At 42.7% G+C, this 27,949-nt stretch overlaps 2 protein-coding genes across 2 annotated transcripts; one reads left to right on the top strand and one right to left on the bottom strand.

Moving 5' to 3' along the window:
- The first annotated feature begins 1,871 nt into the window (after window positions 1–1,871).
- On the top strand, window positions 1,872–27,869 carry LOC113094963 (Fanconi anemia group M protein-like). The gene is made up of 25 exons (XM_026260549.1): window positions 1,872–2,133; window positions 2,547–2,951; window positions 4,144–4,316; window positions 4,393–4,470; window positions 4,888–5,046; window positions 16,159–16,290; window positions 16,606–16,738; window positions 16,820–16,912; window positions 17,177–17,269; window positions 17,371–17,552; window positions 17,655–17,861; window positions 18,328–18,532; window positions 18,941–19,092; window positions 19,649–19,804; window positions 21,560–22,264; window positions 22,351–22,615; window positions 24,360–24,433; window positions 24,514–24,576; window positions 24,648–24,752; window positions 24,839–24,992; window positions 25,488–25,594; window positions 25,801–26,175; window positions 26,259–26,574; window positions 27,180–27,471; window positions 27,557–27,869. Exons 1-25 carry the CDS (start codon window positions 2,085–2,087, stop codon window positions 27,666–27,668), a joined length of 4,785 nt encoding a protein of 1,594 aa, XP_026116334.1. The 5' UTR covers window positions 1,872–2,084; the 3' UTR covers window positions 27,669–27,869.
- On the bottom strand, window positions 5,829–10,820 carry LOC113094967 (heme-binding protein 1-like). The gene is made up of 5 exons (XM_026260556.1): window positions 10,457–10,820; window positions 8,121–8,215; window positions 7,068–7,209; window positions 6,762–6,945; window positions 5,829–6,424 (listed from the first exon to the last, which is right to left on the bottom strand). The coding sequence occupies exons 1-5, from the start codon at window positions 10,650–10,652 to the stop codon at window positions 6,253–6,255; spliced, it is 789 nt and encodes a 262-aa protein (XP_026116341.1). The 5' UTR covers window positions 10,653–10,820; the 3' UTR covers window positions 5,829–6,252.
- Window positions 27,870–27,949: the final 80 nt, after the last annotated feature.

The following is a 27,949-nucleotide window of genomic DNA, read 5'->3' as shown; positions in this document are numbered from 1 at the left end:
TTCATTTCTGGCCACCTTTTTGCTATAGATGACACAGCCTTTATAATTTCTTCAACAAAAAACGTGCATATCACAACCCTTACAGAAATAAACCATGGTTTTATCATAGTAAAACTGCTTAGTTTCCTTTTGCATGATTTCTGAATCCTTGAGACTATAAAATAAATTAGAGTCATAATAAAGTTATAGCCACAGGTAAATGTGGAGAGCTACAATCGTGAATTGTAAATGATACAATTTATTCATTTAGTTTTTATTTGATTAAAGTTCTTTTTTCACCCCTATAGTAGGTGTTTATTTCATATTTGAGGAAGGGGGCACAACAATACACTCCTGCTCAGGGCACACATTTGGACAGCAGCCGCCCTGAAGGTGTTGTTATACACGTCTCTGGGAATGTGTGCTCTACACACACACACACACACACACACACACACACACACACACACACACACACACACACACACACACACACACACACACACACACACTCACACACACTCACACACACACACACACACACACACACACACTCACACACACTCACACACACACACACACAGTTTTCAGCTCTTCACTATATTAACACATGATGTATGCTACACATGTGTACGTCAGCGCGCTATGAGAGGATTTCACCATTTCTTTTGATAAAACTATCGTCATTCATTCGTATCGTATACACAGACTGACAGAAACGGCAATGTCTTTATGACAACCTGGCAAAATAAATCTCGTTATAACTTGAAGAAATTCAAACAGAAATATAGTAATATTGCACAGTAGAGTATGCTGTACTTCAAGTAGGCTTAATAGCTAATAATTAATAGTTTATTAATAAACACAGAAACTCTGGTTACAACCCACCAAAATAAAAGTTTGGTCTAACTCAAAGAAATTATTTAAGATATTGCACTGTAAAATATACTTAAAAGATATACTAAAACATTATTTTAAAGGAATATCACACAAGTTTTCATAGATGTCATTGGCTGTTAAAGTCTTGTGTTTCTTATAATAAATTGACATATTGATAACACTGAATCTTTTATAATGCTCTTAATGACATGTGGATGCATACTGTATGCATTAGTGAGTGTGTGGGGCTTATGGGGTCTGGTCACTTATTCCTTATATGAACTGTTTCAAATGCAAGACATTGATTGCATGAGATTAAGTTTGTAAATGATAGCCTGTGTCCTTTTGTAGTGTGTACATATATTTATCATCAAACTGTGATAACTGTGACTAAATTCAGTATATATACGTCTGCCATATGTTGCCACCCCTCAAAAACTCCTGCCCTCTTCTCACCACCCCATCAATATTTTTCTAGATCCGCCCCTGACTGTATTATAAATGTGTAAATTATTTCCTGGAGATTATTCAGTTTCTATTATATCGACTCTGTACAATTCGTCCTAATCTATTAGATTTTAAAGAATAGTAGAGTTAAAATATAATATAAAAAATTATTTATTATTAATAGCCCTATTGTTATTATTACGTGTTGCATTATTAACAAAACTACATTATAAACGTGTCAAATATTTAGTTTCTAGGACATTGACTCTATCATTTTCTAACCACTATTAAAGTAAAGATTTATAAACCTAAACGTTAAATGTTGAGTCTGGAATAAAATAAATTTTATATAAGAAACCGTGATTAAATCAAGTTTTGTAGAACTTTTTTAATTATTTTAACAGTAGTTTTCACTGAGGTTACCTCATGATATAATCAATACAGCGATAAAACAATCGTATTCAGATGATTGCGCTTTTTATTGATTTCGCTCAAGCGAACGTCGCAGGCGTCTGAACACGCGTTCCCCGTCTGCGCATGCGCACGCGCACGCGCACGCACGCTCTTTGACGCACGGTGACGTCAGCCGTCCGCGCCACATTCGAGTCGCCTTTTTCGCGCTTTCTGCTGTGTTTACGTTTGTTTCGATAATTAAAAACCGCGTTTGTGTCGGTTATGATCGTTAATAAACACACCGAGCTTCAGCGCGTCTGATGTTCGCTCGGACAGGATTTATCCGCGTTTGTGAGTTAATAAGCTGAAGATGAGGTGATTCTACAATGAACGCTAATCAGAGAACATTGTTCCAGACCTGGGGCCGCAAACCAGGTGTGTACACACACACTTGCACACAGAGACACACACACTCTCACACTGGGAAACAGTACACTAATGATGTTTTATTACATATGATTCATGTTTTTAAGGATGCTGGTTTCGTTCTAAACATGGAGGTTATTAACATGGACTCACAAATAATATAAAATATGATATTTACTTTCTGAATCTTGTCATGTCAACACATGGACCAGTCACTCTTCTGTTAATGATCCTGTTAATTACTGTCTTTAGCCCCAACAGCAGGAGCGCGTTTCACCCCAAACGCAACACTTTTACAGAATCTGTGATTATTAAATTATGGTTACATCATCATACTGTATCTCTTCGCTTTACCGCCCAGCTCTAACTGAAAGCTGCTCTGTTTCTGGAACATATTTCATAACAAACATGATGTGTCACAGAGCCTGCTCCAGCTCCGTCAGCGGCTCCTGATGAAGAGGAGGAGGAGGATGATGATGATGTGATGCTGGTGGCTGTGTACGAGGCCGAGCGCTCGCTGCAGGCTGCTCCAGAGCTGGGCTTCGACCCCTCGGCGGGCCGCGTCTGGATCTACCCCGTTAACTTCCCTCTCCGTGAGTACCAGCTGCGGATCTCGGAGGCGGCGCTGCTGAAGAACACACTGGTCTGTCTCCCCACCGGCCTCGGAAAGACCTTCATCGCCTCCGTGCTCATGTACAACTTCTACCGCTGGTTCCCCGCCGGCAAGATCGTCTTCATGGCTCCCACCAAACCCCTGGTGGCCCAGCAGATCCAGGCCTGCCACGGGGTCATGGGCATCCCACAGGAACACATGGCCGAGCTCACAGGTCAGCAAACACACAAGGTCATGACCTCAGGGGTCATGGGGACCAGACTCTAGTGCAGGAGTTCATGAAGGAAATCCAGTTTAACATTAAAGGAAAATAACAGGGCTGCTCAGTTTATCAAAATAAATATTGTTGGTTATGAAGAAGCCATTTCTTAAAATGATGGATAAATTACTTACAATGTACACTGATGACTGCTTCTGTGCTGCAGGGACACTGATTTGCATTATTACACCAATTAAAAAAAACTAAAGCAGTCAGATATCAGAGGTTTTAGTAACAAAATTGATCATTTAACTTAGAATCCACAAAGGAGAGGAATATAAAAATATTTATTCTATTTAATGTCAAATAACCAGGCTTAATAATGTTAACTACAACCACAATTAAAACCGTACAAAACGTAGTGTTTTAAAATAATTAACAGTGCAATGAAACTGAATAGAAACTACTTAAAATAAATGGTAGATACATAATAGACATGTTTACAATAAATAGAAATCCAAAAATGCACAATAGAACTTTTTTTTAACTTCATCTAAAATTAAAACGAAAATAATTTAAAAATTAAAACAAGTATTAATAAAAAAACAATAACATTATATCAGTGATACTAAAATTACATGGCATAGAACTCACAGGCTTATAAACAAATAACCTTTTTGTGATATTATTGTCTTTCTTATTCGTAATATTAATATTTATTATGATTTTTTATTAATTTGCTGTTCAATTATTTAAACTACTATTTAAAATGTACTGTTTAATATTATTATTTGTTAAAATAATTGTAATGTTATCTGTTATTTAAATATTTTCTTCACCACTAGAAGGTGCTGGTTCTCCATAAACTGCTGAACCTGTAATCATGACTGGATTGTGTGAAGTGTATGTTGGTTAGGGCTGGGAGAATAAATAATGCATCGAGACTCGAGAAACATTTCTGAGATTTTCCGAATGGACAGCAGATGGCGCTGCATGCTTTAGAAACAGAACTCTGCTCGTTACCAAATCCTCACACACTTGAACCTAAAACAATCATTCATGAGATTACAAAAGGTTAATCAGGAGGGTGTTCACAGTGGGTTGTGTTTACATTAATCTGGTGTAATAAATGTATTCTGAGACGAGGTGAAGTTACAGACTCGATGCTGATGTGTGTGTGTGTTCTGTGTGTGTGTGTGCGCTCTAGGCTCGACGGCAGCGCAGCAGCGGAGGGAGCTCTGGAGATCCAAGCGTGTCTTCTTCTTGACTCCTCAGGTGATGGTGAACGATCTGAGCCGTAACTCCTGTCCGGCCGCACACGTCCGGTGTGTAGTGATCGACGAGGCCCACAAGGCCACCGGGAACCACGCGTACTGTCAGGTAGAGCGTCACCTGCTTGATTGAGACACAGTGCATGATGGGAGATCAGTTCTGATGGTTCGTGTGTGTTCTGCAGGTGATTCGTGAGCTGAGCAACCAAACGCAGCAGTTCCGTGTTCTAGCGCTCAGCGCCACACCTGGAGGAGACATCAAGGTGAGATGTGGAGAGATGCAGCACTGCATCAGTGTCTCATCAGTGGATGCTCTGCAGTGAATGGGTGCCGTCAGAATGAGAGTCCAAACAGCTGATAAAAACATCCTCTGGTGAAAAAGTGCATCTCCTGTTGTCTCTCACAGATTAGTTTAGATCTGTTTAAACGCTGCTTGATCTGCGCAGATTTCTCTCCTCATTCAGACCACTTTTCCACCGGAGGAAGTGTTATTATGGATTATTTGAGTTAAAATCATCTTAATGCTGGATTAGTTTCATCTTTTGTCTTCTCCAGATGTTCACTGATGGACTGGAGTGCTGTGGATTATTGTGATGTTTTTATCAGACTCTCATTCTGACGGCACCCATTCACTGCAGTGCTGAGCTGAAGTCCATCAGGTGTGTGTGTGTGTGTTTCAGGCGGTGCAGCAGGTGATCTCTAACCTCCTGATCTCTCACATCGAGCTGCGATCGGAGGACAGTCCAGACGTCCAGACACACGTCCATCAGCGCAGTCTGGAGAAGATCGTGGTGCCGCCGGGAGAGACGCTCGCACAGTATCAGACCAGATACCTGCAGGTACACCTCCGCTATCACTGCTCTCTGCTTCATCTGTTTTTATCCTCTGGCTGTCGTTTTATTTTGGCTAGGGATTTTTGCTGTGGTATTGAACTCTCAGTGGTTCGAAACAGTGTTTGTGAAGTGATTTCTATAATCTTGTGCTTGTTGTGTGTTTCATCAGAGCAGTGATGATGATAGGGCTATGACAGTGTTTGTGTGTGTTGGGGTCCTCTGCTGGGCTCAGATCAGCATCACACGTCTGCAGTGCTTTATTCAAGGTTTGCTGGGTTTATCCACGTCTCACCGGAGCGCTGGAATCTGTCAGAACGCTCTGCTGTATCACGCTTCAGCTGCTTCATCTGCTGCAGGGGTTTATTTACAATAATCTTATCATAATGTTTTGTTTTTTTAAGTCCCCATCGGATTGAGTTAAAACTTCAATTTCAAAAATGATTAATCATTAAAAAAAGAAACCTCCAGAATTCCACAGAAATTCTAAAATATAAATATATAATTGTAGTATTTAAAATAAAGTTTGAAGTCCCCATGAGATTTTAAACTAATGCATCCGTTCCAAAAAGATCAGTCATTCAAATAAATGGAATTAAACTTCAAATATAATTATTTTATAGTCTTGAGAGTTGTAAATATTTGTGGCTTTATCTGCCCTTCTGCAGCTCTGTGTGTGTAGTGGATGAGGATCTGTGTTCCTGGCTCTAACCCTGAACTCTGTCATTCTGTGTGGATTCAGGTTTGTTGACTCTGATTGGTTGGAGTTGATGTGACATCATCAGCCATGGTGTGATTCAGTAATAGTTTATTCAGATCAGAACAGAAATGTGAACAGAAGCATTCACAGTGGTGTAGTGTCTATACGAGCGTTTACATTCACAGCCGTCAGACCCTGATCAGAGATCAGCTCATTCAGAAAACTCTCACTGTGCTCGTTTGACATCTGTGCTCGTGACAGAGAAGCTGGAAAAATACTTGACAAAAATAGCACTATGACAATATTATATTAATATATGTGCATCTATATGTTGATCATCACTAGTAGAGCGAGAGACAGACAGAAGAGGGGAGACGTGATGATTGTCTTACAGCAACAGTGTTTCACAGAGTGACTGACATCCAGTTACACTCAGTGTGACACACAGAAACACGGTCAGCACTCAGGAACTACAGGATGACCCAGAGGTGCAGAGGACTGTGGGTAAGGGAGGCTCAGGGCCGCTCCAGGAACCAGATCTCGTTCTGCCGGTGGGCCGCCGCGGGGTTGGTGTATCCAGCTATGATGAAGGAGTCGCTGACGCAGACGGCTGGACGGTCCAGAGCCTCGGCCAGACTGCTGATCTCGTGGAGGATGGTCAGCTCGTTCGTGGCCCCCGTGAAGGCCCTGAGTCACATGACACACAGACGCTAGCTCAAAACCAGTTCACATCATTCGACTCGTCCCTCAGTTAGTCATGTTTACCGTAGTACACTTACAGTGGGAGTCAGATGATTCAGACTGTTTATTATTCTCATCAAATCTCATTTTTATTTAAGAACCAGGAACCATTTCTACAATATGTAAGAGAGTTTTAAGAGTCAGCCGATGCAGGAATAACGGTTGATGTAAAGCGCTCTGTGGTCAGCTGTTCTTCACTCGTCTGACCACATGACCTGCAGTGTAAGAGCATTACTGTAACGGTGCTGTGTGTCAGTGATAGTGAGAGGAGGAGGGTTCTCACCGGGTGTAGACGACCGCAGCAGGCCACTGCTCGATGATGATCTCGGGGTCGTGTGGCCGCGGCGGCTCGCTCTGGTGCGGGGGGGGCAGGTAATACGCTACGGTCACGGCTCGCGACAGAGTCCTGTGTGTCTCATCGGTGCGCACCACCGTCACGATCGGGATCGTCAGCCCCAGATAACGTCCTGCAGAAGAACAGACGAGTGTGTTTGGGATCTGACGTGACGCAGCGCTCAACTGTGTGTGTGATGCTGGATGTGTGTGTGATGCTGCTAGATGTGTGTGTGATGCAGGAGTGTTTACAGACCTGCTGAGTTCTGCTGGCAGATGTATCTCATGATCTTCATGAAGCCGTAGCAGATGCTCTGTTCATACGTGTCCTCGTGAACCGTGATGCAGGCCCAGTGCGCTTTCTCATAGTGACGCTTCTCGAACACCACCTCGCCGCACTACGACACACACACACACACACACACACAGAGAGTCAGAACCATCCCAAAACACCAAACAAACACAGAGTCACTGGAGGAGCTGATCAAACACATGCAGATACAAGAGAGAGGATCTGGTTTGCTGTAATAGTTTGACTTTTTTAACCCTTAAAGGGTTGATGTATCCTGGGGACAGAAGCAGTGAAAGGATGGGTCTTATATCTTGGTTTCATTTTGAAAGGGTGTCTATGTCTGAATATTTAGAAGAGGTCACTTGTTTCTACATTCTTTGTTTACCTCATAAAATAATATAAATATAGTACACTACATTATCTTTGCTGTAAACCTTTCTAACTTTGTTTCACTTCAGCAATAATCTTCTGTGTGTTCTTTAGAAAGAGACCAAACTCGAGTCTATTCCAGAGCCTTCAGGAATTGCAAACAAGCATTGATTAACAAATGTTGTGTTTTCTGTCAAATTATACACAGATGAAATCTGATTAAATCTTAAGGTTAAATCTTTGGTGAATAATTCCGAGAAGTAAATGTTAACTTTGAGCTGTGCTGTCATCTTGTGTGTTTGATGTTGGTTAGATTGAAATGCTCTGATGCAGTTAAGCTTCTGAAGATTCTCTTACGTTTCATAATATTCAGTTTTAGCAGCAAATTTGTCACATCTGAGCCCTTTTTATTATCCCATCAAGTGGAGTTTTTGCCTCCAGCTCTGGTTCATTCCTGGCTTTTGTGGAAAGTGTCAATTAGTGGAAGTAGGTGGAGTCTAATGATTTCAGCAGCCAATCAAAAAGTGACTTGATTTCATTATGGTCATGTCAGATTCAGGCAGCCGTGTTTGATCACATGCATCACTCGTATTGATGACTCTAGCTGTGCTAGTGTGACGGTGTGTTTGATTGGTCAGATGTACGCACCTTCTCCTTGCGTGTGAGGAGTGTGTAGGGCACCTGCTCCCGTGTGTGTGTGCCCTCGTTATTGGTGGTGATCTGATGGATGGGTTCAGCCATGTCTGTGGAAGATTGACATCAGCGTTCAGATTCTCCTTCATCACACTGAAGCCTTGTGTATTGTGACTGTGTCATGATGTTAGGGTTTGGCTGACATTTCCTCTCGCTGTGAACTGATCACGAGGGGCTCTCTGGCCGAGCGTTAGCCGCACGTCTGCACCGCGGGACGCTAACGAGCAGCGACAGCAAACACTGCATCAGTCAGATTACCCAGAACCCTCTGCGTGGGTGAATTCAGATTTACACATCAGTCAGCACGTACATATGAACAGATGAGATATACAGTCGTCTTTTTCTGCTCTTAATTTGACAAATTTAGAAACACATCAGAAGCACAATAAGAATCTACCGAATAATGTTTTTACTTTATAAAATGATGAGACATTACCAAGCTAAATTAATTTGAATCCAAAAAGTACACTAGGTTTTTATTTGTTTTTACTTCAAACTGTTTGATTTAATAATTAGAGGAATTAATACTTTAAATTTAATTGTGTACATAAGTTGTGATACGACTAAATGCGTAAACAAAATATCAATAACGAGCTGAAAAAATACTGCATAATGTGGAACCTACAGACTCTTATTTTGAAATGTTGTATTACAATTAGTTTTCTGCCCCCTTTCAAGGGCCTAGTTTTTATTCACAATTAAACTTATTTTACAAAAGCTCAATCACTCGACTGATCCTGGATCCGTCTTATTCACAGAATCGCTCTGAGTTTGACCATCACAGTGTTAACCATGAGCGGATGCTTGGATAAACTGCTTAGACTAGTCTTACTAGTTAGTCATCTCATTATCGTTAAGATTGGTCATGCGTGAAGTAGATTGGCCTCATTTGAACCGTGTGGTGTGAAGGTCACTAAACCACTACACTGACCGCTTCTGACAAGATAGACCAGCGGATAGTTTTACTACAGACTCAGTTTAAACACACTGTGCAGTAAGATTTAGTTCATTAGCATGAGGCATCATAAAAATACCAATCATTACAGCACTTACTCATCTAGGTCTCTGAACGTTAATTCACGTTGCTTCAGAAGGAATTAGTACGTGTAGAAATGAACTAATGAATTGTGTTCTTTATGATTTGCCTCATAATAAATCAGTTAAACAAATGAAATCCTACTGTAAAGTGTTGACTAGAGTTTTTCTGTTCATATCAGTGAAAGGAGTGAATCTCTTATTGTTACTGATGTTTGCTCTTCACGTGTGCAGTCGTGTAAAGCGCTTTACTGGACTGGATTTAGAAAGGCATTGGTGTGGAGCAGACGAGGCTGATAATCTCTGAGAGATCTCCGCTCCACAAACACACGTCACCTGATCTACAGAACAAACCCTGCACAGACGGGTCTCTCTCATACACTAACGGCTGTGTTCCATTACACGCAGAGAGCCCAGTTCTTAGGCGTTCGGTGATAATCTGCTGAAGTAGGTCACACGTGAATCATGGGAAAATCCTGACTGGCTGCATACAGTCTCAAAACAAAACATGGAGATTTAGAGCCATTTCACTTCCATATCATTCAGACTAGTGGAAAGAAAACATCCACGATACATATACAAGTGTTTATCTATTCGCATGGGTAGATTCCATATCTTCAAAAAGTTCGTTTTTTCCTCTTACAGACACCAAACAGGCCGTTTCCATCTGTTGTTGCAGTTTTGTCGCCTGTCGCTTTAAATGCTCGAGCTATTTATATCAGGACGATTCTGATTGGTTGTTAGTGTTTACTCATAAGCTCCAGAAATCCTTCTGAAAATTATTACAATTATATTATACTTCCGTTCCCTCATTGTTTTTAATAATCAAATATTTTTTGTGCTAAAACCAACATCCACTATAGAGAGTAAAGCTGAATTGACTGTTTTTTATTCTGTACTGTGGTGTTTACGGTGTTTTATATCGATATGAGCCACAAGAAGCCATGGAATAAAAATACAAATGTAACGTTAATCGAAACCTTTCTCATATTTCAGACTTTTTCCTCAGAACAGTTGGTTTAATAGGGAATAAACAAACTCGTAATTGCCATTTTGACATTTCCCTCAAAATCCAGAGTTTACATCCCGCCATTTTGACTGTTTTCCTCAGAATTTGGAGGTTTATCGTTTTAAAGTCTGAATTTCGAGCCTCTGAGGGGAACGAGCGTTAATCTGGCGCGAAACCCCGGCGCTGCGGTGCAGTTCGTGAGGCGGCTGTGTTTGAGGCGCGCCCCGCGGTTGATGTGTTTTTGTACCTGTCGGCACCTCCACCTGGTGCCCGCGGGCCACATCCCTCCAGTACTGCAGGAGCCTCCCCTGGTCCTCCTCCTCCGGCTCCTGCTCGTCCTCGGGACCGTCTGACAGCTGCTCCTCCGACATAGACTCCAGATCCTCCAGTGTGATCATATCACCGCCTCCGCCGCCGTTCATCCGACACCCGCCGGGATCCATCGCCGAATCCGGTGACCGTCGATACTGAAAGCCTCACTCTTGACCTGCGCTTACACGGATCTCGCCGTCATGCCCGCGACCCGCGGCGATCGATCGTTAATCTCACGTTATTAAATGCGTTCGGTTCGTACGTGTTGTTTTGCAGACGCGACGGTCGTGACGTGTTTAAGAGCAGCGTCGCGATCACGTGACCGCACAAGCTCCGCCCACCCAGCGCAGAAGAGTATAAATACACACACCGACAGCTCTGTAATAATCGCGCAGATGAAGAGAGTACAGTGTGAGATGCAGGGGCGATTCTAGGGTCAGAGCTTTAGGGGTGCTGAGCACCCAATGAGCCCCAATGCTACCACCCACCCTATTTTTTACACAAAAACAAACAATATGTCAACTGTTCTGTCTTTCCATCCCTGGCCTCATCAGCAGAGATGTATAAAGTACTAGAGACCCATACTTGAGTAAAAGTACAAGTGCTCTATCAAAAAAGTGACTTGAGTAGAAGTTGAAGTGCTCTTTAAGCACCACACTTAAGTAGAACTACTAAAGTATTCAACATTTTTTGTACTTAAGTATTGCAAGTAGTCTATTTTAAAATTTACTACTCAAGTACTGAAAGTAAAAGTAGAAGTATTGTGTTATGTAGCTATTAAAGAAAGTAGTCAAAAGTTTGAACATATTGTTTTTACTATTTCAAATGATTAACCTAAAGGACAATTACAGTTCCTTTGACTGTAACTTCTTGTAAACAAAAAACGGTTACTAGGGTTAGTTAGCCCAATTAATAAAATGATGTCATTAATAACTTACCCTCATGTTGTTTCAAACAGGTAAGACATCAGAGGGTCATTTAGAATTTTTTGAAGCATCGAAAATACATTTTGGTCCAAAAATAGCAAAAACTAAGACTTTATTCAGCATTGTCTTCTCTTCCGTGTCTGTTGTAAGACAGTTAAAAACAAAGCAGTTTGTGATATCTGGTTCGCGAACGAATCATTCGATGTAACCGGATCTTTTAGAAACAGTCCACCAAATCGAACTGAATTCGCTTCTCCAATACGCATTAATCCACAGATGAATTAAGCTTAACTTGTTTAATGTGTCTGACACTACCTCTGAGTTAAAACAAACCAATATCCCGGAGTAATTCATTGACTCAAACAGTACACTGACTGAACTGCTGTGAAGAGAATACTGAAGATGAACACCGAGTCGAGCCAGATAACTACTCGTTCACGAGTCAAGAACCGTTTCTGTCAGACGCGTTCGATTCGTGAACCGAGGAGCTGATGATACTGCGCATGTGTGATTTAGCGTGAAGCAAACCGACACACAGAGCGTCTGAACCGAACTGATTCTTTTGGTGATTGATTCTGAACTGATTCTGTGTTAATGTTATGAGCCCATGTGCAGTCAACGCCAATGACGCCATTGCATCGAGCGCAAAAGAATCGGTGAACTGTTATCTTCAACTGGTTTATTGAATCGAACTGTCAGAAAGAACTAACGTTACTGGTCATCCGAGAACCGATGCAACCGGTTCTTGACTCGTGAACGAGTCATTATCTGGCTCGGCTCGGTGTTCATCTCTCTCTTCACAGCAGTTCAGTCAACACGCGCAGTCTCGCTTGATTCGCTCAATGATGTGCCAGCTTCATCAAACCTGCCATCTACAGTTCTGGCAGTGGTTTGTAATGGAATGATTCGTAACAATATTATAATTGTAACGAGTAACGATGCAGCACATAAAAAAAATATCGGAGTAAAAGTATTAAACTCAGCGAAAATATGTACCGAAGTAAAAGTGGAAGTAGGAGAAAAAAATAATACTCTAGTAAAGTACAGATACCGCCTTTTAGTACTTAAGTACAGTAGTGAAGTAGTTCTACTTCGTTACTATACATCTCTGCTCATCAGCCATAATGGCATACATATTTGCTCCCTTTATCTCAGTCTTGGTGGTCTGTATGTTGCACTCCCTCTGTCTCTTCATTTCTTTCACTAGTCAATTCCCCTTTCATCTCTTATGGACTCTCCCTGTTGTTTTCCTCTTCCTTTATTATGAAAAAATGTGGTGTAAAATAATGTAAAAAAAAAAAAAAAAAATGTAATATAGCCTACTTAATGCCAATAAGTTTGTATAGGAGTATGAGTAGTTAATGTTTTGCTTGCCACTATTCACTATATGTCAATTTATTGTTGTTGTTTCCTCACCTGGTTCTTCCTGCATGCTCTCCCTTTCCCTTTCTCTTTCTCTTTCGCCATCTCCCTCTCTTTCCCTTGGCACTGACAATCATACACAAATATATTGTAGGCAGGAGAGTTGAGGTCAGTTTGTCATGTCACAAAAATGAGACCATGAGACCATTTACAGATTCTAAGGATATGATCAAAAGGCACACAGAGGCGTGTCATTTCAAATGTCTTTATTATTATTATTATTGGGCTTAACTTTTTTAAATTACAAATTCCTTTCACAAGAGAAGCTTGTGAGTTTGAAAATAATAATAATAATAATAAAAGCAGGGGACCATTGCCTAGATAAGTAATTTGATACAAAAACAGCTGGTTTGCATTATCTGTTACTTTAGGTTAACACTTTTCAGAAAAAAAAAAAAAAAAAACAGAGGTCATTATTCAATTCAATTTAATTCAATTCAAGTTTATTTGTATAGCGCTTTTTACAAAGTAAATCGTTACAAAGCAAACTTTACAGAAAATTATGTTTCTACAATATTTAGTAGTAGCTAGTAGTTTGTGCACATTTGACAGGATTTTAGAAAAAAAAATAATAATAATAATACAAGACGTAGTCAGCTAGACGATGAACTATCAATATTATTAATTAAGTTATTATATGATTCAGTCACACATGTAGCAATATTTGTTAGTTCTGTTGTTGATTCAGGGTCAGCATCATCTGAGGTCCTCTGAGGGTCAGCATCATCTCTTCTCAGGTGTTCTGGATCCAGACTGGAGCTTGTGTAAATCCTAGTTACCACGGGATGAAGATCCAGCAGAAACAGAGAAACACATAGAGACATCATTAGCAGAGCTGCTGATCCAACAGAGTAAAATTAGTTTAACCCAAGCTAATGAATAAAAATGCAACTTTGAACAGATGCAACTACACTCACAATTTAAGAGATACTTTACTCGAATGCTTGGCGAAAGAGATGTGTTTTTAATCTAAATTTAAACAGAGAGAGTGTGTCTGAACCCTGAACATTATCAGGAAGGCTATTCCAGAGTTTGGGAGCCAAATGTGAGAAAGCTCTACCTCCTTTAGTGGACTTTGCTATCCTAGGAACGACCAAAAGTCCAGTGTTTTGTGACCTTAGGGTGCGTGATGGGTTGTAGCGTGGTAGAAGGCTAGTTAGGTACGCTGGAGCTAATGATAATGTGTAACTGATACGGAACTTAAAAGGTAGCCAGTGCAGAGACTGTAAAATTGGGGTAATATGATCATATTTTCTTGACCTGGTAAGGATTATGGACTGTCCCTAGTCTCTCACCTGAATCTGTCTTTTTTCTTTTAAAGAATTTTCGTATGTCCATTGCTCACTGCCAGGCCACAGACACACACACACACACACACAGAGAGAGAGAGAGAGTAATGCTAGGAGTTCAGGAGTTAAGCCTGGTTCAGGTTAAATCCTGTGTGTGGTTAATGAATAAATACAGCAAAAAAAACATCAAACTTTCTTTTATTGTCTAGTTTGATAGTCAACCACAACTGAAAAATAACAGATATAAATCTAGGAATTGATAACAATTCATTAAAAAAAGCCACAGTGAGTGTTTTCAGTGATACGTCGTTTGTTTTCACTCCAAACGCCAGGGCTTCATGTTTCCATGACGACTGACCAGAAAAGATGCACGTGACGTCATGTTTACATGATTCCCGATTGTTAAAATGAGTAACAAATTAAAGATAAACTTTAACTACAGAGACACACGTACGCACTACACTGGTACGCAGTTTATTTGTCGCGCTTCTGTTTTTGTTTCACACACTAGCAGTTAATAAACAGAACTGCATGCATCTTGCGGAAGAACATTGTAACCGGCGTTACTTCTCTCGGTTAATGACTATGGATGAGTCACCCAGGTCCTGTGCTACTCCACAGCGGCGGCGACCCGCCGGACTAAAATAGTCCGAAAATAAACACTTATTATAGGTGTACCACCATGGTGATTCAGGATATTGACTCCAGTACTCAACGATATGGTTTCGGAATCGGAACAACTCTAGGTAAAAGGAAAGAACTGTCAGACACAGCTTTGGAGCAACTTAGTTGCATCACAAACGATCACAACACAACATCTCACTCTGCGTGTGTTTCGCGCTGGATGACGGTCGTGCTGAGCGGTGCAGGTAGAGGAGAAGTAGAAGAAGAGAAGAGGATGACACCATTTGCTATGCTGGGATGTTTTCATTTTCATTTTTTCATTTTTCATGATGTTCGACATTATTTATCCGTGTAAAAGACGAACAAAAAAATTAGAATAACAACATTACTCACTCCAAGTTTTAGGGGTGCTGAGCTCGTTTTTAGGGGTGCTGAAGCACCCCTAAAAAGGGGCTAGCCTCGCCCATGGTGAGATGTTCATGCTTCTAACTAGCAATCATGTATATAAATGAAGATTGTGACTGTGTTTTTCCTGTTAATCTGCTTCAGTGTATAGAAAAACACATCTCTTCCATCTTTATTTGCCCTCTATCTCTAGCACTCTCTATTGTAATTCTATTTTATCTATTTGTTGACTTGACCCTCTAACGCTTGCTCTCTTTATTCGTTTTCTACTTGCTTACCTTATTTAAAAAAGCCTCTAACACAACAGCCTTCTCTATTCTTTTTAAATTCTATTTACTTGTTTTTTATTTTGTTAAACAAACACACACACACACACACACACACACACACACACATACACACACATATATATAAACCTTGCTATGGGTAGCATTCGACTAACCAAGATTTGTCATAGCACTTACTTACATATCAATGCTCTTCTGAAGGCATCTGCTGAATGTAAATGTAGAGCAGTATGTGTGTGTGTGTGTGTGTGTGTGTGTGTTTCAGGTCAGTTTTTGAGAAGCTTGATAATTTAATAATCTCCCCTGAGTTTGATCACACTTTAGCCAGAAATGCACACATTAGTCCTTGAACTGCTGCTTGTGTTTGTGTGATGCTGTGAATGGAGATTTTCAGATGAAAGTTCAGGATTATCATTAGTCTGGAATGAACAGGAAAACACTGATTCTGAAACGCTTTATGTGTGTCTTCAGCTGCGCAGTATTTCTGTGGAAACCGTCGTGCATTGTCTGTGTTTGTCCTGAATCAGCAGTGATTGTTGGTAATGTCCCTGTTTTCTCAGCAGGGCAGCAAACACTCGGTGAGTCTGTCAGATGAAGACGTGATTGTGTTGAAAGCAGACGTTCGAGTGCTGCATTGTGCTGCTGTAATGGTTTTCAGACAGCTGTGGCCTGTTTTTCCCGCAGGTTTTGGAGAAGTTCACGTCCCGTCTGACCCAGATGAGGCTGTTGAATCAGCGTGACCTCCGCTCTCTCACCAAATACCAGATCATTCTGTCCCGAGAACAGTTCAGACGCAACCCACCGCCACACATCCAGGTGCACACACACACACACACACACTTTACCTGTGTTTGAGCACACACTCTTGCTTTTACTTTTGTTTTATCAGCCTGAGATAATGAAACCATATGTGACCCCGGAGCACAAAACCAGATGAGATGCAACTAGTTGAAAATCTGGAATCTGAGGGAGCAAAATAATCTAAATATTGAGAAAATCATCTTTAAAGTTGTTCAGATGAAGTTCTTAGCAATGCATATTACTAATCAGAAATGAAGTATAATAAGTGAAGTAGAGATCCTCACACCGTCCTGTAATCCAGTACTGAAGTGAATGTGTGTGTCTGAGCAGGGTCCGCAGCAGGGCGTGATCGAGGGGGATTTCTCCATCTGCATCAGTCTGTATCACGGCTATGAGTTACTGCAGCAGATGGGCGTCAGATCTCTCTTCCTCTTCATCCAGAACATCTTCTCTGGACCCAGAGGTGCTCAGACACTCACGCTGGTGTCGCCGGACGCTGATGCTCCTCTGCTCTTCACTTCAGCTGTGTTTGTTGTTTTCTCAGAGTCGGCTCGCGTGAGGAACGAGCTCCAGAGGAGTCCAGTCTTCATGGATCTCTACAGGGAAATGGAGAGCATGTTCACCACAGCGAGCCGAGGTCTCACAAATACACATTCTGTCATCATTTACTCTTCCTATGCCTTTCTCTCTTCAGTGAAAGCAGATGTTCAGAAGAATGTTCCTGCTGCTCTTTAACACACAAGTAGCTATGTTTCTGCTTTTATGTGCATTTTTAGAATATTGCATTGCAAAAAAAAAAAAAAAAAACATTGGATGGAAACAAGAGCTGTGCATAAATTATAAAAAAAACACATAAAAAGCTAAAGGAGAGCAGACGGTGTGTGACGTGTTTGGTCTGTAGATCCTGGAGAGCCGTATGTGTACAGTCACCCCAAACTACAGAAGCTGGACGAGGTCGTGCTGCAGCACTTTGAGATGTGGACCACGAGCTCAGGTAGATCACCTGACCAGATCAAACAGCCTCGCCATGTGTGTGTGTCTCTTCTTGAGTCTGATTGGTCAGATTGTGACTGAGCTCTGCTGTGATTGGTCCAGACTCGAAGCCATCCGCTGAGGTGAGCACACGTGTGATGATCTTCTCGTCCTTCCGTGAGAGCGTGCAGGAGATCGCTGAGATGTTGAGCCGTCATCAGCCGCTGCTGAGGGTCATGACCTTCATGGGTCAAGCGTCAGCTGGGAAAGGGGTTCGAGGGTTCACGCAGAAAGAGCAGCTGGAGGTACGAGAGCTCGTGTTCACACCAGACCTGTGAGAACAGGGGATGGTTGAGGTGCTCACAGTGTGTGTGTGTGTGTGTGTGTGTGTGTGTGTGTGTGTGCAGGTGGTGCGGCGCTTCCGTGAAGGCGGCTTCAACACGCTGGTGTCCACCTGTGTGGGTGAGGAGGGTCTGGACATCGGTGAGGTGGATCTCATCGTGTGTTTCGACGCTCAGAAGAGTCCGATCCGTCTGGTCCAGCGCATGGGCCGCACGGGACGCAGGCGTCAGGGACGAATCGTGGTCATTCTGGCCGAGGGCCGCGAGGAACGAGTGAGGAAGACCACTCTCAGCAGTACACAGCAGTAAAACAATCAAATACACAGCAAAATGACTGAAAGAACAAATGTAATTAATAGAGTTCGATTAAATGAGGGATATTAAACCATAAGAGTAAAATGTTGTTACATATAATAAACCTTAAACATTAACTGAAATAAATAAAATATATTAAAATCAATAAAATTTTATATATTTTTTAATGTATTTGCTAAGGCAACATTTCTTATTTTTTATTTAGTTTAAAGAAACTAAAACTGAAATAAACATATCCAAAATATATAGACGGGTTTAAAAATAAAACAAAAACGTAAATACTAATAATTTAACAGTTAAAATGAAAAAAAAAAAAATCTGGGAGAAAAAAAAAGAAATCAAAATATTATTAAAACCATGGCATCTGATTCTACTAGAAGAGCACAGGTGAGGATGACCAGTTGTGTGTATGGCTCTCTCACAGACGTACAACCAGAGCCAGAGCAACCGGCGCAGCATCAACAAGAGCATCATGGGAAACAAGCACAGCTTCCAGATGTTTGCTCACAGTCCACGCATGCTGCCCGCAGGGGTCACTCCCAGGCTGCACAAGATGCACATCAGCTGCGGTCAGTTCCAGCACAGACCGGTGAAGAGCGGCCGCTCGTCCCTCGCTCGGCAGATCAACGGTACTCACCTCACATCACAGACCATACGCTCCTGGATCTGTGAGAAACTCATTACAAACACAGCTTATCTTCTACATTTTAGCTTTATATTCCAAAAACATTGCACTTTACAATCATATTATATCTGTTTACATGAGTTAACATTTCAACATCTAATGCATTTTATATATATACTGTAAAAAAACATCTTGTTCTATGATAGTGCACTTGATGTGATTGATAAAGTGATAGTTCATCCAAAAATGTAAATTGTTCCACAGCTTGGCTGAAAGAAGATATTTTGGAGAATGTTAGCTGACTTCTGTAGTGAAGTTAGAGATCATGTGGTTGTGTCGTCTGTGAAGGCCAGATCTCCTGGTGACTGTGTTTCAGTGAAGTGTGTGTGTGTGTGTCTCGTGTGTTCTGCAGGAGGAGAGCAGAAGTGTGTGAAGGACGACGGGTTTCTGACCGCAGCTGAAGAGGCCGAGTGGATGACCAGCATGAGACTGTCTTCAGATGAACCTCAGCCGGTCTTCAGACCATCGACCTTTCTGACCTTCAGAGACCAGCCGTCAGAGCAGGTCAATACAGACCAGAATACAGCGAGAACCATCCAGACATCAGTGTAAACCTGTGCTCACTGGAGATCTACTCTAATATTCAGCCTTGCGTTTCAGATTAAATGTCCATGCGTCTGGATTACAGTTTTATTAGAAACTAATGAACATAATGTGATGCATACCGTATTTTCCAGACTATAAGTCGCACTTTTTTTCATAGTTTGGCTGGTCCTGCGACTTATAGTCAGGTGTGACTTATCAAAATTAATTTGACATGAACCAAGTGAAAACATTACCGTCTCCAGCCACCAGAGGACGCTCTATGCTGCTCAGTTCTCCTGTAGTCTACACTGAACACATAGAGCGCCCTCTCGTGGCTGTAGACGGTAATGTTTTCTCTTGGTTCTAAATAAATGCGACTTATATGTTTTTTCCCCATCATGACGTATTTTTGGACTGATGCGACTTATACTTAGGTGCAACTTATAGTCTGAAAAATACGGTAGTTGTTATTCATGCATTAATTCTTAAGTGTGTGTGTGTGTGTGTGTGTGTGTGTGTGTGTGTGTGTGTGCAGGGAGCGTGTGTGGGGCCCGTCCGAGAGCTCTCTCTCTGGGAGTGGAGACACTGGCAGAACGGGCCGCTCCACACTCACAGCCTCGGACACTCAGACCGCTGCCTTCATTTCACCTCCATCATGGAGCTGATCGACCGCATGAGACAGCAGGAGCAGGTGACACACACACACACACATCTCATGTCTTGATACGGATCTCAGAGTCTTAGTTGTTGAGGTGAAGCGTGTTTGAATCTGTGTTTGCTCACTGTGTTGTTTCTGAATGCGTCTCATCAGTCATTAGCGGGATTGGTTTTCAGAAATGGATCGTCTGTGTTTGTTTGATTTGTTATCTGTGTTTCATACGAGCTCGTAGAAGACTCCCAGGAGCTCTGAGTGACAGATGCTGTGAGCTTCATCTTTCCTGTGTGTGTGTGTGTGTGTGTGTGTGTGTGTATAATAACATGGGTATGACACAGGTATTACAAGGAGAGGGTGACTTATGAGGACATAACCCATGTCCCCATTGTTCAAAACACTTATAAATCATACAGAATTAGTTTTTTTGAGAAAGTAAAAATACACAAAGTTTCCTGTGAGGGTTAGGGTTAGGTGTAGGGTTGGTGAAGGGAGATAGAATATACAGTTTGTACAGAATAAAAACCATTACACCTATGGGATGAACACACTTTACACAAAAACAAACGTGTGTGTGTGTGTGTGTGTCTGTGTGTCTGTGTGTGGGTGTCTGGGTGTCTGGGTGTCTGGGTGTCTGGGTGTGTGTGTGTGTGTGCGTGTGTGTGTGTGTGTGTGTGTGATGCACCGCTTGCAGACAGTGATCATCCAGCTCTATGAACACATCCAGGGCATTGAATCGTTTCCAGTAGTTTAAATGACTCCTGTGAACTGAATCAAACATCCTTAAATCAAGATCATTTACTGCAGATGCAAAATGAAGCTATGAAGTTTTGAGAAACTGATTAAAGTGAGTCTATGATTAAAACACAAATAATTATCTGTCAAAATATATGTATGGATCTGATTTCCCTTTGAGTTAAGTCGTTTTTTTAGTCCACTGGCAGATATTAATAAAAGTTATTTCCTTATTCTAGTATTTGGGAGATATTGCAGAGATATTCAAGCTTGTAAAATGAGTTCGGTTGAAAGTTGTATTTTCAGCATTTTATTTTACTATTTCAACAGTGTTTACTTTCTATATTTGATTTTCTTTACTGAGTCTCAACAAGTTCTTTAACAAGTCTTCAGTTCACCTTCATCAAACCAAAACTTTATATGTGATTTATTTAAATTTAAAGTTATATTTATCAAATATATATTTTCTGTAGCAGACAAGGTTGCGTCAACATTCCCTAATTCTCAGCAGAGTACTTGAGGATCTGATATCAGTAAAACGATGTGCTGAGTGACGTCACGATCGGCTGGAGGCTGTTTCCACTCGCTGTGATCTGAGCGTCTCTCTGAACAAACGCTCTTATGCAACGCTTCTCAGAACTCTTACATAAGCTCCGCCCACAGGAAGTGGGTCATGACCACGAGACACTGGACACGCCATTCTTCAGCGTGTCACAACAGCAGCTGGAGACGCGTGTGATGGGGTCAGATATTGATCTGCTGTGTTTCTGCAGTGATCAGATCATCCACTCAATCTGCTGAACTGGATTAGTCTCAGTAACACAATCATTCTCTAATACTGCCTTCGAAACAGAAGATCCACTTTACTGTGCACATAGTAACTGCTGACACATATAAGTGCAGTTATGCACTAAAATTCAAGATATTGGTGCAAAAAAACTCACCCATTTTTTTGCACGCTTATGACTGGTTTTGTGCTCCAGGGTGACACATGCAGTCACTTGTGTGTGTGTGTGTGTGTGTGTGTGTGTGTGTCTCATTGATCTTCTCTCCTCACAGGACGACTGTACTTCTGAGTCTGAGCTCATGCTGAATCTGCAGAAAGAAGATGTTGATGCTGGAGGAACAACAAAACCAAATCCTGAGAAAATCCAGAAGAAGACTACACCAAACACGGCTGATGGTGAGAGGAGACGCACACACACTGACCACTGCTTGGATGAAGACCAGAGAGGAGAGAACACAGAAGAGCTGGATCTGATGGATCTGTTAGAGGAAGAGGATCTTCAGCACATGTTCTATCCGCCTGAGCTCTGTCCTAAACGCTCGGGTCACAATCTGACCACCGCAGCCTTCCAGACCGTCCTCGCCAGCGTCAGAGATCTCCTGTCCAGATCTCCACCGAAGCACTGCCAGATCAGTCTCCCAGAGATCCACACCAACCTCAGCGGTCCACCAACAGACTCGTTTCAGGTGACGTTCAGCCTGATGGCGGACGAGCCGTCGTTTGTTGAAGAGGAGCAGGATGTGGATCAGAGATCCGTTTCTCCAGGCTGGGATCAGCTGTTTGACCACGCTGAAGAGCCGAAGGAAGACCAGGTGTGCTTCAACGAGAGCGTCGATCTGTTCGGAGACGATGAAGCCTTCCTCCAGATGAGTGTTCCTGATGTGCAGACGCCCGACAGGAGCACAGGACCTGAAGGAAAGCAGCAGACTCCTGCTGACGGAAGCAGAGGATCCGAGCAGGGCTTCAGCGGCTCACAGGTACGAATGAACCCATTACCACAAATCATGATAAAACCATATTCCATTACCGCGATCTGTCATGATCAGAAATGTTCAACTCGCAGGACTTCTTCTCTGTCAACTTTGACCTGGGCTTTGACTCGGAGGAGGATGAACCGACTGATCTGGGGTCAGCAGACGTCTGTGCATCAGCTGTGAGAGTGTCTCAGGTGCTGGTCTCAGATCAGTGGAGGACGAGACCCAGCGCTTCCACACCAAACCACTCCACCCTGCCTCCAGCGACCCGTAGAGCAGAAGATCAGCTGCGCTCGCGTCCATCACCGCCCAGATCCTCACACACGACGCCTCGAGAGCGGCCCTCATCCACAGGTGACCGGCTCCTCGGATACTGACATCAGTGTCCCGCAGCATCAGTGTCTCAGACGGACGAGTCACAATTATACATTTCTCTTTATGACAGAAATCATTAGGATATTAAGTAAAGATCATGTTCATGAAGATATTTAGTAAATCTCCTACTGTAAATATATTAAAACTAGTGCTGTCAATCGATTAAAAAAATTAACTAATTAATCGCACAATTTTTTAAAATTAATCGCGATTAAACGCAATTAAAAGACTGAAACTTTTTGGATATGTAAATGTAAAATGTAAATAATTAATGTAAACTCAAGACAAAGAAACTATTTAAATTCAAAATATGATTGTTTATTGGAATTTTTGTTTAACTTGTAACACAGATTTTCTCATGTAAACAACATACCTGCAATAAACCATCAATATCCTCCAAATTAACTGTTGGCTTGAAAGCCATATTTATTACAGAAATAAAAACACAGGCATGTAAGTACCATTTGAATTTCAAAACAATCAATGCCAATAAAAAAACAAAAATGATTTCCATGTTGAATTCTAAGTGGACTGCAAAAAAATTCCAAAGTATAGTCATTGCCAGTGCTTTAAGTGGGCCGGTATGCACCGGTACAGAGTACTGCCACTTCCAAATATAGCTCTTGAGCGTACCGCCACCTCTCCGTGCGCCCAGAACGTGCTTGTAGCGTACCGGTACGCTCATTTGGACATCTGTTTTAATAGAGGTTTTAATCTTTTACCTGCACTGCCGATTTTCAGAGCGCCCTTCACAATGCAAGCTTCCTAATTCATCCCACCCAGAGCAGAAACTACATTACCCATTCACCCTTAAATTATACAAGTGAATAGCGCATGTGTCGCTTTTCCCACTGTTAAGTGTCAACAACTCAACGTGGCCGGAGAAGGTGTGTGAAACTCGTTGTGAGTTATACTAAAGCAAAATCTTGAGTATTTATTGTCTGATAAACATTAAAAACTGTCTGCGGAGGTTGAGTCGTCCTGCAGCCCCCGCTGGATGTTCATTGGCTGCAGCATCTTTTTTCTAAGTTCTTAAAAAAATACCGTAGACGGCAAGGCACAAATTTAGATATTCATTTATCTAATTAATCTATAGCCTATGCACAAAGACAATATGATCTTTTTGTCCCCTTTTTGTTTTAAAGCTTGATGAAGAGAGAGAGCGCAAGTTGCTGCAGCTGAGGAGGACAGTGATGCACGCGCACAGGAGTGATTGACAGTTCGCGGCACTGTGTACAAAAAATACTCCGCTACACAATTATTTCGTTATTTTCGTTTAAGCTTATTAACGTTAGCGTTACAGAAAGGTCTGATTTACGCACTGTTACAGTCATTGTTTTTTGTTTTTTTTTTTAAAACAATGACATTTGAGTTCATGATAAATGAAGAGTAATGTTTCTTGTGGCAGACTGAAGAGTGATCCGGCAGAGTTTTATACTGAAACTTTCCGTCTAAAAGTCCTTCCTTGGTCTTATCCATATTTCTTTGCACGTTGAACACACATAGGCCACAACTGGAAATAAAAAAAAACTGCAACCGCGTTAATTGCGTTATTTTTTTTTAACGCGTTAAATATTTCAAATTAATCGAATGCGTTAACGCGCTAATTTCGACAGCACTAATTAAAACTTAATGTTTGATTAGTAATATGCATTGCTTAGAACTTCATTTGAACATTGTGTGTGTGTGTGTGCGTGCGCGCGTGTGTGTGTGTGTGTTTCAGGTGTGTTGAGCAGTGACAGCGAGGATGAGATGAATCTGAGGACTCATAAAGTCAATCCGGTGGTTTCTCCAGAGGTCAGATTTGTCATGTGACTCTAGCTGTGTTTCCATACTGGTATTTTTGATGCACATTTTTGGATATGTGTGTGTCACAGATCTGCAGTGATGTTGATTCTCCGGTCCAGGCTCGTCGGAAGCATGCGGCTGCGCTGAACACGGTACACTCCTCGTGCTGCTTGTGTTCACGGTGCTTTAGCTCTCGTTGCTTCACTCTCGTTCTGTTCTTCAGTCTGAGGACAGTGATGGAGGTCTGCTGTCAGATGATGATGATTTTCAGGACGTGTGTGTTCGTCAGCCCAGATCTGTGGAGCTGCATCACGTCACGAAGCCTCCAGTACGTCACCTCACCGTTATCTGTACAGCACTTTTAGTCTGCCATTGAGGAGAGCGTCAGGAGTGTGATCTGATTGTGTCTTGTAGAAGGTCCGTCGTGAGGGCCGGCAGTTTCTGGACGAGGAGGCGGAGCTCTCTGAAGATGAAGATGTTTCCTCTGATGAAGATGAAGGAGATGAACAGAATCACTCGCTGCAGGGGTTTGTGGTGAACACTACTGAGTGCTCTCAGGGTCTGAACGGTGAGATCCACTGCTTCTCCTCTGATCCTCCGCTGACACAAACACCACAGCCACGCATTTCACTGATCAGATGTGACCGCTGTTAAACCATTACAACATGCTGTTCCTTTCAACTTTCTGTTCATCTGTGAATCCTCAAAAATACAATCTCTCACGGTTTAGCAGTAAATCATCATATTATTCTGATTTCTGAAGATCATGTGACACTGAAGACTGGAGGAATGATGCTGAAAATACAGCGGAGCATCACAGAAATACATTACACTTTAACACAGATTCACACAGAACACAGATGATTTACATCAGAATAATATTTCACCATTTTTACCGTATTTCTGATCAAATAAATGCAGCTTTGGTGCACACACACACAAAAAAATCTGACAGACCCAAACTTTTGAATGTTGTAATCTCTCCCTGTATTAGATGTGCTTCTCACATGCAACCGTGAATGAGATTTCTGTATATTTCTGTGTGTGGTGTCCTGGTGGTCAGACTCGGAGATGCAGGCGATCTATCTGAAGTCTGTGAGGAGTCCAGCGGTGCAGAACCAGCTCCGCATGACCTTTAAACCCAAACACAACGTGGATATCTTCTCACAGGTGAGCTGCTGAGTTAAAGATCTGCTGAAAACACATCGTGACAGTCAGCACATCTTCTTTAGGGTTAGAGTTTCCATCCCATAGATGCTGGATTAGTGTTCAGACAGAAGCTTTATTTTATATCATGCTGTATTCCTAAATGCACATCAAAATATGCGGATGGAAGCGTGACTGTTGAGTCTGTTTTAATGGAGACTGTGTTTCAGATCCCAGAACAGGACGAGACGTACGGAGAGGACAGCTTTGTGGTTCATGGCAGTGATGATGAGGAGGGTGAGAGCGACGGTGATGAAGAGCCTGTGGAGGTGATCCATGAAGACTCGTTCGTGGACGGGAGGAAACAGTACCCCACGCGCCGCAGAGTCCAGATCCGACAGATCCGAGCGGAGAGGAACGGGACGAGCAAGCGCTCGCGGATCATCCGGGTCCAGGACTCCAGTGAGGAAGAGGAGGAGGAAGAGCAGACAGCTCCTGTGTTTAAAGAGCCGCAGCGTCTCCAGAGCAGAGACGACAGGAAGCGGCAGAGACTCAGCGATCAGGCGGCGCTGTCTGAGGAGCTCCACTTCCTCCCGGAGAGACCGGTGAGAATCACACGAGCGCTGTTACAGATCAGTGTGTGCTTGAACCACAGCTCTAACCTTATATATATATCCCCCGTCTGCAGGGGACCGCAGTGACTGCGCAGACGCTGACCCCGCCGGCCGCAGACGCTCCTCTGAGAGTGCTAGTGGACAGCCGCTGCATCAGCGGGGGGTCAGAGGTCGTGTCCCGTCTGCGTCTCAGACACGGCCTGCAGGTTCACGTCTGCTCTCTGACCAGCTCAGACTTCATCGTGAGTAACCGCATGGCAGTGGAGCGTCAGAGCGAGTCCGAGCTCGCAGGCGTGCAGAACCGCAGACGGCTGCAGGACAGGATTCAGCGTCTGCAGACGGCGTTCGAGCGCGTGTGTCTGATCATCGAGAGAGACCGCAGCAAACCCGGTGAGAACCGCTTCACCATCAGAAGAACACTGCCACAACAAACATCTCCTGATAATGTACTCACGAAAGAAAGTGCAGTCATGTTTCTTTTAGTTTTTTACCTTATTTTAATCGTGTATTTCGCTTATTTAGGCTAATAATATAAAAAAAGGAATAGTTACATTACTTCTTTATTTAATCACAAACAGAATCTTAATGTTATTTGTGTATTCTCCTAACGTTCTGATAATATCGTGCATCCCTAGTTTCTTCTTTCTCTCTTCGAGACTGTGTGAATGTTCCTGAGACGGTCGTTCTGATCTCCTGTGTGTGTGTGTGTGTGTGTGTGTGTGTGTGTGTGTGTGTGTGTGTGCGTGTCTGTCTGTGCATGCGTGCGTGCGTGTGTGTCTGTGTGTGTGTGTCTGTCTCTGTGTGCATCTGTGTGTGTGTGTGTGTGTGTCTGTCTCTCTGTGTGTGTGTGTCTGTGTGCGTGCGTGTCTGTGTGTGTGTGTCTGTCTCTGTGTGCGTCTGTGTGTGTGTGTGTGTGTCTGTCTCTCTGTGTGTGTGTGTCTGTCTCTCTGTGTGTGTGCGCGTCTGTGCTTGTGTGTGTGTGTGTGTGTGCTCAGGTGAGGCGGTGCGTGTGTTTCAGCGCAGCCGCTGTTATGACGGGACGCTGGCGGCGCTGGTGAAGGCCGGTGTTCGGCTGCTGGTCAGTAACGGTCCAGAAGACACTGCCGCTCTACTGACCGAACTCACTCAGGTGGAGCGGAGGAAAGGTCAGGCCATCGGCGTGCCCCTAGAGGTCAAAGGTCACCGGCAGCAGGCTCTCCAGTTCTACCTGACGCTGCCTCACATGAGCTACATCAGCGCACTGAACATGTGCCATCACTTCAGCTCCGTCAGTCACATGATCAACAGGTGCGTGGTCCACACCTGACCCTCCTGAAGTAGTGCAGGACACGGTGAAGGTGAAGGTGTTGCTGTGATGGTGTTTGTGTTTCAGCTCGGTGGAGGATCTGCAGGCGTCTGCACACATGAGCCGCTCCAGAGCCCAGGATGTTCACCGCTGTCTGCGCTACAGCTGCGACCCTGCTCTCATCACCCACCCGCTCTGAACACTCTGCACTTTAATGCTTTATCAAACATGGATTTATTTTTATGGATAATCAGGATTATATCGTCTCTTCATGTGACGTAAATGTTTTCCGTTTAGGAAAGATTATGAATGTTGCCGCTCCGGTGATTCTGAAGTATTTATGTTTACAGGTAAATGAGCAGGAACTACTCTGAGAAATAAAAGAGCTCCATCTTTTTAATAATCGCTCGTCTCTCTTCTCCTTCGGTGTGTTTGTGGTGTTGAGCCACGTCACATTCATTCATGAGTGTTTGTGAGTTC

The sequence above is a fragment of the Carassius auratus genome, unplaced genomic scaffold (genome assembly GCF_003368295.1).
Source record: "Carassius auratus strain Wakin unplaced genomic scaffold, ASM336829v1 scaf_tig00215559, whole genome shotgun sequence".
Lineage (NCBI taxonomy): Eukaryota > Metazoa > Chordata > Actinopteri > Cypriniformes > Cyprinidae > Carassius > Carassius auratus.
This window is presented reverse-complemented; position numbering and strand designations above follow the sequence as displayed.